At 37.2% G+C, this 13,248-nt stretch overlaps 1 protein-coding gene across 2 annotated transcripts in view; it reads right to left on the bottom strand.

Annotated features, from left to right (window-relative positions):
* Positions 1 to 13,248, bottom strand: part of LOC100894015 (semaphorin-4A) — a 34,129-nt gene that overhangs the window by 6,673 nt on the left and 14,208 nt on the right. For both annotated transcript variants that reach the window (XM_030993005.1, XM_030993006.1), the window contains exons 8-13: positions 13,076 to 13,221; positions 11,654 to 11,768; positions 8,093 to 8,150; positions 6,452 to 6,608; positions 3,124 to 3,283; positions 2,304 to 2,368 (exon numbers count right to left, since the gene is read on the bottom strand). In XM_030993005.1, the coding sequence (XP_030848865.1) occupies positions 2,304 to 2,368; positions 3,124 to 3,283; positions 6,452 to 6,608; positions 8,093 to 8,150; positions 11,654 to 11,768; positions 13,076 to 13,221 (701 nt within the window). The remainder of the gene's footprint in view (positions 1 to 2,303; positions 2,369 to 3,123; positions 3,284 to 6,451; positions 6,609 to 8,092; positions 8,151 to 11,653; positions 11,769 to 13,075; positions 13,222 to 13,248) is intronic.

Here is a 13,248-nt window from a genome sequence, read left to right as displayed (position 1 = left end):
AAGATTCGTTATTAACAATGCAGGGCTAATTCTTCATATTATTTATAATGGAAGACGTGATATATAATGTACGCAAATATGAACGGACGCCTGTAACAACTGTAATCTCAGATCCTCAATACATTCATACAAGCAATTCACATTATGAAGTGTTAATGATTATTACGGTCGTTAACTTCACGCACGCGGGTGCACCCGCATCCCATCGTCGGTAGGCACTTGTATTTTGCAGCGGTTTGCCGTGAAACCTGTGAGAAAAAGCATGTCTTCGCCTTTAGGAAATATACTCCAAAAAAAGGTAAGACAATCGAAACGAAACAGGTAAGCAAGATAACGATTTTTGAATCATGAACATTATTTGATATAACTGTCGAAGATTTAGTTGATTTTTTTGTATGTTGTAGTAGGGTATCTCCACGTGTCACGGGTCGAAAATATGGTCACACATTCACAGTTCTAAGCAAAAAGGCTGACAATTGACCACAGTAACATCAAACCCTGTTGCCCGAATTCACAAAGACGGTTTGTCGACAAACCTCCTTTATGAATTCGGGCCAATCATTTCGAGCCGGAGCCCGGACTAGAGCTCAACGAGGCGCCTGAGGTAGAGGATGAAGCAGACCTTATAATCAGTGCGTCCCAGAAAAAACGAAACCGTAGACGAAAGACTTCATGCATGGTTGATTGTCAACGAAACGGAGTTAAGTTTTTTGTTAATTCCGTATGTTGCTACGGCAGTCAGCCAGTGAAAAAGAATTCGTTTAATACAATTATGGAAATGCAAGCACTATTTTAAACAAACAGAACTTTGTTATTCCTAGTTCATTTTTCCTGATTGAGGTGTTTGTAATAACTCATGCGTGAAATATGCATTATACGAGTAGTATCAAATGAAAGAAGAGGATCTAAGTTTTATGTGTCATTTTATCAATTATAATTGTGATTAAGTTCTGATAAAACATCAATAATTCTCGGTTTCGTTCTTATCTGGAACGCACTGTAGATTGTCAACTAACTCAGACTGATAACATATAGACCAGATCTAACGTTAGTCTAGACTAAACCTTTTCTCAGCTGCAGTCCTCACAGTCTTCTCCTCCTTTTTTGTATCCTAATCCTTTCTTGGTGGCTTGATAGTATCGGCAGATCCCAGCCATAGAATTGAAAGAAGAAAAATACCAAGCCGCAAGCGTAAAGCAACTATGCCAACAAATAATGATAAGAATAAACACCGTGGACTCTTTGCCCACTCGTTTGATTTTTTTTAAAGGAAACTGACAGCCAGGCTGACAAGAACGCGCACGCAAAATAATGAAAAGACTATCTGCTCGCGACTTTTGGGTGAAACTGTCTTTAAAAATGCAAACTATAATATTAATGAAAAAAGAGACATTTATCCGAGAAATAATATGCACTTGGTAATCCCACAACGTTTCTGGCCATTCGTCATTCCTAATTATGGATTACAATGAGATTGTGAGATCATTTGTTGTAGGATAAAAGTACAAGGACATTCCTGCAATGACGTCATCAAAATGCGTCATCAAGCAATTACGTGATGTATTTACCTTTATCCGATGGGTGGAGCTTAGCAGCGTGAGATCTTTGAAAAATTGATGGTTATTATCATTTTTTGGTCAATATAGAGACTTTCTGAAAAAATGTTAGGCGGGAATATTAATAAGTAGAGGTGTATCAATGTTTTGAAATGCTAAGTTCGTTGGGTTGGAGGGGCCCTTTATTGTGTACCTCTATAATGATGGAATATGTGTTCTGTGCTGAACTTGCATGGTGCTGTTCACGAGTGTTGCATACAAATTGCATAGCCGGGCAGTGATGGAAAACAAACACGTGACTTAAATACTCGTTTGGCATTGGCTGCAATACTTGTATCTGTCTTATAACATATAACGTTACTTTCCTATAAATTAACCCACTGCCTAAATGAACTGGATGGTCCCTGTAGTAAGCATAAGGGATTAAGATAACTCGTAGTCGAAGGGTAACATTTTAATAAACTCATAGCCTGCCATAAGGCTGCATGCACGCTATTGTTAAGGTGCCATGTACACGCTAGCAAGCTATTGTTCCTCTGCTTCTTGCATGATTGCACGCATATGTAATAGCAGTTATTGTTCATGCCCATTTGACTGTGCCTAGTGTTTTGCACGCGCTATTGATAGTACCATCGCGTTAATCCGATTATCTCGTTATGAACTTGGCACTGCAGGGATTTGGGGCTTGGCACTGCAGGGATTTACCCGGTGGCAGAATAAGAGTTAAAAGGTAGGTCTTTTACTCACTTGACAAGGATTTCCCAAATCTGGTTCGGTAGTATCTACTTCGACCTCGTAGAGGCATCCTTTTTCTGTAAAATTCAAGAGTAAAGTCATACGATAGTTACAATACTGAATGGCCGAAAGCCTTCATCAGATATACCGTCATAAACTACAGCAATTTGTTTTAATGATGACACAAAATGTTTCAATTTCGCAATTTCCTATCTTAAAAAATAATTCATTACACGTAGGAATTTTGATGCGCGCAGTTGCCATTCATTTACATTGAAAGGGGACAAAAACAGCAATTTTTGGGGTGAATCCCATCGCATCGAAAATCAGGCCAGTTTGAATGATATGGTTAATAAAAGGAATTAAATGACAAGATATTCCACAAGATACCTCCATCTCATGAATTAAAGCAACATAAGAATAGTTCTAGCCATTTTGAAAGTGTGTAATGTTCAGGATGCAGATTTGAAAAAAGGTGTTGTTTTTTTAAAGCATTTTCACACCATTATGCCATGTTTTAAAGGTGCCTTTGAGGCGATAATTAACCTTTTTGTGAATGCATTTTTAATGAGCCAAAAACACTTCTAGGCTATAACAGTATTTAATTCCCATTTCAAACACAGGAGGTAGTTGTTGGTTGCTGTAATGATCATGCCTTACACCTTTGGAAATGAAGTGACTGGCTGGAATGCTCCCCAGGGAGTGGAGATTGTGCACACAGTGTGTGCGGGCAAGCACTGAATACAATGACCGAGGTAATAGTATATTTGTAAAGTGCTTAGAGACATTTGTATCAAGCGATATATAAAAGCTAAATATTATTATTATTTACCTGAGGAAATAATGTAGATTTCTGTGCCGTTTTTAGAAGTCATTTCCAAATTAGAGAAGCGGTCCCCAAGCAGAAAAAAATGGACTCTCCCATTTGCGTGGTCACTCATTAGGTTGTAATCACGTTCAAAGTCTGTTTGAGCTGTGTTTGGTTTGGAGCACTACAAAGGGGGAATATAGTTAGATATAGGTTAAGCCAGAAGAAGTTCAGTTGAATGATGAATACAAAGCATCCTTTAGTGAAAATAATTATAATACTTTATATTCACCATTCATTTCATATATTATAACCTAATCAATTATTTCCCTTTTTGAGTGCTTAGGAAAAGAAAAGAAAAAACTATCCCCTTGTATATAGGTGTTACACAACATACACCTTTGTTCTCAATTTAACTTGGGCAGAGGTAGGGAAAAAGGAAATTTAGGATATTAAATTAACACACTAAAATAGGCGAATAGGGAGGGTTATGACAATACATTGTCTTTACAAAATTGCCAGTTTAATAGCCTTCATTAGATATTGATCTTCATACTAATCATCACATTCAACAACACACATTATTAGATGTCTGATTTTTCTCAAACCTTTTGTTTTAACAAGATTATCTGGCTTGTTAATGCAAAATTAGCGATGACTGTTTTCGTTGAGAAGAAGAAGGTTGAGTTCTGGCACAGATGAAGAAAAATTCGTGAGCTTTCTCATTCCCGTTATGTTAATTTGGAAGTATATCACAGTAGAAATGTCCCAATAAACAAAATCACGTGAAAATCACGTCAATATCAAGGTATCGACTTGAGGAGAGTTACGTTCTTCAAACACCGTACATTTACGTAAATGTGTTAATACGTTTATTGCATTAGGTAACTTAAAACACACGTACACTAAATCACGCAATTGTCACTGCAATATCACCATTATAATAACGTGATTATCCCTACCTTGGAGACCATGGTTTGTAAACCTAATACTCCCGTGTTTGTTTGGTTATGAAATTACATCTTCATACACGAAATTATCGCGTCACAGAAACACGTGAAGCGTTAATGATAGTTTTAGTCAAAATATCTGCGTGAAATTCACGTGAATATTACGAGGCTGACTTGAGATGAATCATGTTCTTCATTCACGTGAAATTTACGTCGAAGAGGAAGTATGTTACTGTAACCCGCGTTCAACCCAATAATTACGCAAATGTTACACAATAAATGAACCAAAATAATGACGTTCTCATCCCGTTTCTGAACATCGTGTCTTGGATTTTCCATAATTACATCCAGGCGCGCCGGAAGCAGTTTGGGATTAGAGGGGGTTGGGTGGGGGGGGGGGGGGGTGCAAACATCCCAGAAGAGAAAGCTAGTTGCAACTGGTCCAGTTGATGAACCATTTTTAATGCCAACTGGTAACCCTGGAAATTGAAATGGGCTAAATGATCCAGTTGATCCAGGCCAGTTATAATTCAACTGGTCTAGCTGAGCCATTAGAACCATTTAGTAAAACTTCCAACCAGTTGAACAGCAACAATACTTCAATACTGGTACGTCTGTTTTTCCAATATAAGGGCATTGGTAATAAGTAGACTTACATCATTGAATTAATCGAAACAAATTCGTATACTTGTACTTTATTGAAATTATTTTAGTTCACAGTTAATGTTTCCCTTATTCATGTTTAACTATTTATACGAAGTAGCGAAATGTCCTAATAACTGGTAATTTATATTTGTAGTATTTTCGAAATGAATTGCATATAACTAAATCATCAGTAATAAAGAAATATGCTGTAAATTCAGATAAATTGTTTAAAAAACATAGATCTGCACGCACCCCATATTCAATATGCAAATGAATTGGTGTCAGCTGGGTCAACTCGAAATATGCCAACGCTCAGTCATCAACTGGTGCAACTGGAAATGTGCACACTCCAGTTATCAACTGGTGCAATGAAAATATGCCAACAGTCAGTTATCAACTGGTGAACATAGAAATATGCCAACAGTCACGGGATTATCACCACGGAACTTAAATAGTAACTGTGAAACCATCAAGACACCCAAGAATAACTCATTTTCACACATGGAAAACACGGAATACCCAGCTTATATTAATAATCCGTTTGAGTCACGCGATCATCACCGCGGAACTGCTGGCAACTTTGACTACAATTTAAATAGGTGTTTTAAGACACCTAATCATGACTAATTTTTCACACCTAAATATCACGGATTCACAGCTTAGATTAGTAATCAGTTTTAACTACGTGATCATCACCAAGAAAGTTATGGTAACTTTGAAACCATTTAAATAGGTGTTTTAAGACACCTAATAATGACTAATTTTTCACTCCTAAAAGTCACGTATGACAAGCTTAGATCAATAATACGTTTGAGTCACGAGATCATCACCGCGGAACTTATGGCAACTTTGACTACCATTTAAAAAGGTGTTTTAAAACACTTAATAATTACTAATTTTCACACCTACATATCACGTTTTCACAGCTTAGATTAGTAATCAGCTTGAGCCACGTGATCATAACCAAGAAATTTATGGTAACTTTGAAACCTTTTGAAGAGGTGTGTAAGACACCTCAGAATTACTAGTTGAATATAACCAGAGATTCACGGACAGAACAATAACACGATTAGCCGGTGTAAGTAACGTGATTATTACCATCAACCTTGGATAACCTGTGAAACCAATCAATAAAGGTGCTTACAAGACCAAATAATTACGTATTTATCGCCACCATCGGTTAACTGACAAAAAACTCGTTGCTTGGTCAAGTGGTTATTTGGTCATAAACACTTGATTTACAGAGGTAAGTGGAATCACGTTACTCCAGTCGCGTGATAAACTGGTGGTTTTTAGGTTAGATGAAAACGTGAACAGGAGTACCTTTTTTGTTTAAATGAAGGCACGTGTCGATAACGTTTAAATCTAGTTCAAAAGGCACTATACTTTAAAATCACTTAAAATACACTCCCAAAAGAGGTTACTTTTTGGTGTTCTGTTTATTGGGGTTCCCTAAAATAGGTCGCTTTCCAAATGCCCTACCTACAAAGTAATACGAAATACACCTGACAAGCTGGAGCCAAATGTTTATGCCACATGTGTGTGCAGTACAAACTACCCATTTCTGTTCCCGGTTTATGTAATTTTTGAGTCGATCTACTTTCATTTAAGTGATTCAAAATCCTAAAGTAAACATTAATTGGTATGAACTACATGCATACAGGAAACCAACCATTCCCAGTTACTTCCATATTTGTTTCTTTCAAAGAATAATTGCAAGACAGGTATTCAAACTTTATCTTGTAAGATGGACTTACATCCAAACCAGGCCTTGGCGACACTTCAAGTCCATCATATACTCTCCAAAGATCATTGGTAACCGCACCATCAGCCCCGAAGAAATCACCCTCATTAAATGTCTCATTGATTGAAGTCAGATCGAAAACACAGAGAGCTGATTGTGGCGCTTCATTCCTGGAGAAAATAACACATGATATTATTATTATTATTATTATTATTATTACTTATACTGTACCGCGCTTTTCCCGAAGGCCCAAAGCGCTTACAGTGAATACAAAAACAAACAACTGCAAACAAAAAATTAAGGCCTTTCTGAAGGTAATAACTAATTCGAAGTGGTAAATCATTCCAACATTTTGAAGCAGATACAGTAAATGTCCAATCACCGGCTAATGGGCGGGTAACTGAATATGTGAGACGGAGAGGATCACTGGCCGACCACAATGCCCTGGCAGGTGTATATAAGTTCAAACAGGTATCATTAATATTTTTGAGCAGAAAGTATGAAAACTCATATAATGATATGATAATAGATATATGGACATTGCAACCACTGCACCCCTCACCGCCCCAACTGTTAGGGAATTTGGGGAAGGATTAACATGCCAATCAGTAACGCTCAATGCTAAAAAATAACATAATAATGTCAATACATTTTGCAATCAACAACATGATATGAAAGTAATATGGACCCTTTTTTATATATTTTGATAAATTTCAGATATTGTAGGTTTTTTTTTTCGTAGATCATGAAGCTACCTCAAGTAGAAAAAAAGAAGAACTTGTAAGTTGCTACAATACTTTTTGGTAACATTTTTGAGGTTAAGATAATGACAGTTTTTATTTTCAGTAGATCAAGTAGCTACCTGAGTAGAAAAAAGAAGAGCTTGTAAATGACAATCATACTTCTTGGTAACATTCGTGTGGTACATATATTGTAAGTTTTTTAATTTATCAAGGAGCTATCTTTAGTAGAAGAAATAAGAGCTTGTACATTTTGCAATTTTTACTACTATAATAATTGGTAACAGTTTTGAGGTTGAATATCTCTTTGTAACATCACCTGTACAGTATGTGGAGACTATAATAAACTGAACGTGGCAAAAATTGTACAAAACACATTACATATTATCCAATTGCATAGTAGGGTTTTGAGGGGTAATTATATCAATTCAATATTGCAAGCTATAAACAATTGAATGTTATGATTTGAGGTTAAAATTTTCAAACAGAAAATTGTAAAATAACTAAGTACAACATAATATAACATCGCCTTCCTTGGAAACTTAATACTATTGCAGTGGGCATACTGTTAAGAGATATGGTACCCCCTTTCTCTATGAAAAAAGGAAGGGCTGGCAAAATGGTTATGGGAATTTCATTTTTTTGGTTTGCATTTGTTTTCAACTCATTTACAATACCACGTAACACGCTATGATATCTCTAAGTTAATCTAGCTAGTCGAAATGTCAGTGAACAAGTATTCATTATCTGTACAAGTGTACCCTTTAATACAACTACAACGGATATTTTTTCATTAAATGTTTTTGCCCCACAATTTCAGTTGTCATGAGTAAGGTCACTCTCTTCCCCTTCTAACAACTGCTTATATCACTGAGAAAGACACAAAATGCATTAAAACCCAGTACAAGGCTTACTGTCCACTGGTGAAAACAGCATGGATCATTGTACCATCATCACTAAGGGCAAAGTCCTCTGTAAGTAAGAAACAAGTTTTTTAAGTCTGAGAAAATAGATTTGGCGTAATTATACTGATACGTCATTAATAATTAATTGTTCTTTGTAATATGTGTTATTCTCTAAAAAAAACCTTAGTCAGACAGGATTTTAGTTGATTAGAATAAATCTTTTCCACAATTTCCTTTTTTCCCCACTACCATCCTCTTCCTGCTCCCACTCCTCTTCCTTCTTATCATCAGCACCATCATCATCACCACCACAATCAGCACCATCATCATCATTATCGCCACTTCTACAACAATCACCACCATCTTATATTATCATCATTATCACGACAACCACCGCCACCATCTTTACATCATAATCATATTCATCATCATCATCATCACCAGCACCAACACTACCACCACAACAATCATCATCATCATTATCACCACTACCACCGCCACCGCCACCATCTTTACATCATAATCATATTCATCATCATCATCATCACCACCACCAACACTACCACCACAACAATCAACATCATCATTATAGCCACTACCACCATCACCACCATCTTTACCTTATCATCATTATCACGACCACCACCGCCACCGCCACTATCTTTACATCATAAACATTAATCATCATCATCATCACCACCACCAACACTACCACCACAAAAATCATCATCATCATTATCACCACCACCACCGCCACCACAACAATCATCAAAACATTATAATCATATTCATCATCATCATCATCATCATCACCAACACTATAACCACAACAATCATCATCATCATTATAGCCACTAGCACCATCACCACCATCTTTACCTTATCATCATTATCACGACCACCACCGCCACCATCTTTACATCATAATCATATTCATCATCATCATCACCACCACCAACACTACCACCAACACTACCACCACAACAATCATCATCATTATCACCACCACCACCACCGCCACCGCCACCATCTTTACATCATAATCATATTCATCATCATCATCATCACCACCACCAACACTACCACCACAACAATCATCATCATCATTATAGCCACTACCACCATCACCACCATCTTTACCTTATCATCATTATCACGACCACCACCGCCACCGCCACTATCTTTACATCATAAACATTAATCATCATCATCATCACCACCACCAACACTACCACCACAAAAATCATCATCATCATTATCACCACCACCACCGCCACCACAACAATCATCAAAACATTATAATCATATTCATCATCATCATCATCATCATCACCAACACTATAACCACAACAATCATCATTATCATTATAGCCACTAGCACCATCACCACCATCTTTACCTTATCATCATTATCACGACCACCACCGCCACCATCTTTACATCATAATCATATTCATCATCATCATCACCACCACCAACACTACCACCAACACTACCACCACAACAATCATCATCATTATCACCACCACCACCACCGCCACCGCCACCATCTTTACATCATAATCATATTCATCATCATCATCATCACCACCACCAACACTACCACCACAACAATCATCATCATCATTATAGCCACTACCACCATCACCACCATCTTTACCTTATCATCATTATCACGACCACCACCGCCACCGCCACTATCTTTACATCATAAACATTAATCATCATCATCATCACCACCACCAACACTACCACCACAAAAATCATCATCATCATTATCACCACCACCACCGCCACCACAACAATCATCAAAACATTATAATCATATTCATCATCATCATCATCATCATCACCAACACTACCACCACAACAATCATCATCATCATTATAGCCACTACCACCATCACCACCATCTTTACCTTATCATAATTATCACGACCACCACCGCCACCATCTTTACATCATAATCATAGTCATCATCATCATCATTACCACCACCAACACTTCCACCAACACTACCACCACAACAATTATCATCATCATTATCACCACCACCACCGCCACCATCTTTACATCATAATCATATTCATCATCATCATCACCACCACCAACACTACCACCAACACTACCACCACAACAATCATCATCATTATCACCACCACCACCACCGCCACCGCCACCATCTTTACATCATAATCATATTCATCATCATCATCATTATAGCCACTACCACCATCACCACCATTTTTACCTTATCGTCATTATCACGACCACCACCGCCACCATCTTTACATCATAATCATATTCATCATCATCATCATCATCATCATCACCACCAACAGTATCACCACAACAATCGTCATCATCATTATCGCCACTACCACCACCATCATCACCATCTTTACATTATAATCATTTGTCTTCACCACTACCATCATCATCGTAATCATTTATACCATTCAGATCGCGTTATTACTAGCATCAACATCACAATCTTGTTATCATACAACCATTTCTATAACAAGTTTATTCACACCATCATTATCATTATAACCACCGACATCTCCATGATGATCCCGTCACATCATCACTATCGTCGTCGTAAACACTCTTTACATCATAATCATATTCATCATCATCATCACCACCACCAACACTACCACCAACACTACCACCACAACAATCATCATCATTATCACCACCACCACTACCGCCACCGCCACCATCTTTACATCATAATCATATTCATCATCATCATCATCACCACCACCAACACTACCACCACAACAATCATCATCATCATTATAGCCACTACCACCATCACCACCATCTTTACCTTATCATCATTATCACGACCACCACCGCCACCGCCACTATCTTTACATCATAAACATTAATCATCATCATCATCACCACCACCAACACTACCACCACAAAAATCATCATCATCATTATCACCACCACCACCGCCACCACAACAATCATCAAAACATTATAATCATATTCATCATCATCATCATCATCATCACCAACACTACCACCACAACAATCATCATCATCATTATAGCCACTACCACCATCACCACCATCTTTACCTTATCATAATTATCACGACCACCACCATCTTTACATCATAATCATATTCATCATCATCATCATTATAGCCACTACCACCATCACCACCATCTTTACCTTATCGTCATTATCACGACCACCACCGCCACCATCTTTACATCATAATCATATTCATCATCATCATCATCATCATCACCACCAACAGTATCACCACAACAATCGTCATCATCATTATCGCCACTACCACCACCATCATCACCATCTTTACATTATAATCATTTGTCTTCACCACTACCATCATCATCGTAATCATTTATACCATTCAGATCGCGTTATTACTAGCATCAACATCACAATCTTGTTATCATACAACCATTTCTATAACAAGTTTATTCACACCATCATTATCATTATAACCACCGACATCTCCATGATGATCCCGTCACATCATCACTATCGTCGTCGTAAACACTCTTCCATACTGTTTATACTTACGTATCTCATTATAATCCAAAGAAGAACCATCGGAATAATTTTGGGAGCATACAAGGCGCTGCTTTAAGAAACTGGTGAGGGTCACAGTACTAGAAACAGTTACCCCATCATCATTCTGCAAAACAAACAAGAACGGTACGTTATCAGATGTCGTGGTCACGGACTCTCAATCCAAGGTCCACGGTTCAAATCAACGTTCATTGGCAATACATTAAATCACATTATCCACCCTCAAATTATGAATACACACATGAAAGTTGGCAGTTGGCCTTCAATTACACGTAAAAAGGGTGTTTTGGGGAAGACGGCTGCTTACCGGGTCAAGCATTTGCAACTTATTTTGTTTTCATACCGTGCTACGAACATGAAGAAAACAAATTGACAGAAAAATAGTCATGTTAAACCGATTAGCAAAATGAAATCCAGAAAGCGGAATATTTGTTAGGTTCGATATTTGAACATAAATTTGGTGGTTAATGGAAGCACGTTTTTAGATTTTGGCAAAGTTAGGCAGCCGCTGAGTGATTTCTAACATGCAGGCATGACGTAATTTAATGTCACAATGGACTGAAATTCGGTAGTTAAGTGGTGAAACTTGATTGTGATTGGAAGGTATGGGTTTTAAAAAAATGTAGAGAAAGAACAAATAAAGAGAGAAAGATTTTGACGAAATCAAGAGGTGATTTGCCGATCTGAAGATCACCTGATAATATTAACAATAATAATAATATTATTATTAATAGTAATTATAATACACTCCATTATCATTGCCCCGCCTCTGGCAAAGCTGCCATCATTATTACCGTGCCTAATTAATGCTTAATTAAAAAAAAAAAAAAAAATCCATTACCAGACCAGAGAATTAAAAAATAATGCAGTATTTTATGGAAATGTGGTCGTTAAATTTAGAATGCAATCTTCAAAATGCAAAATAATCACCGTAAGCATATTCTTCAACTTACAGAATAATCACCCATCACTTGAAAACAATCGTGTGCATAGCTACAATGTATCAAGCAACATTAAGAAACTTACCTAACAATCTATGGAATATTGGTAAATGAATACGAAAATAACAAACAAAGAATAACATAAAAGCCTGCTCACAGAACCCGAATCCTTCTTTGGATCCCTTCCTATTTTTTTTTTTATAATAGGCCTGCGTGGACTAGTCTACCGTACATGTAGTTTTTATTTTGAGTAAAAAGTACACTGCGTTATCTCCTTGTAGATGTAATATTCAAGGATGATACAGCGAACAATTCCATCAAGACTGAAACCTGTTTTGGTGACTGATGATTTTCAAGGATAAAATGAAGAATTGTCACCTTGCAATCTTGATTTTTTCTTATGTCTATGCTTAAAGATGATCTTGTAATCTTTCATGTGGATAAAAGAACCCAACATGTGGGAAAAACTGACCTTGCATATCCTTGCGATTCGGCTATAGTAGGTGTTTACGCTGATACCTTGGCCTGCACTTAAGCTAGCAAACTCCTGTGCTGACTCACGGAAGAGGAAGTAGACAAACTCACCACTGACAAAAGGTGTTCCTACAAACTGTGCCTCTGAATTCATAACAAAGGAAAATGTAA

This window comes from Strongylocentrotus purpuratus, unplaced genomic scaffold, assembly GCF_000002235.5.
Source record: "Strongylocentrotus purpuratus isolate Spur 01 unplaced genomic scaffold, Spur_5.0 spur5_scaffold_20, whole genome shotgun sequence".
Taxonomy (NCBI): Eukaryota; Metazoa; Echinodermata; class Echinoidea; order Camarodonta; family Strongylocentrotidae; genus Strongylocentrotus; species Strongylocentrotus purpuratus.
Note: the sequence above shows the minus strand (reverse complement) of the source record. Positions and strands in the feature narration are given on the sequence as shown.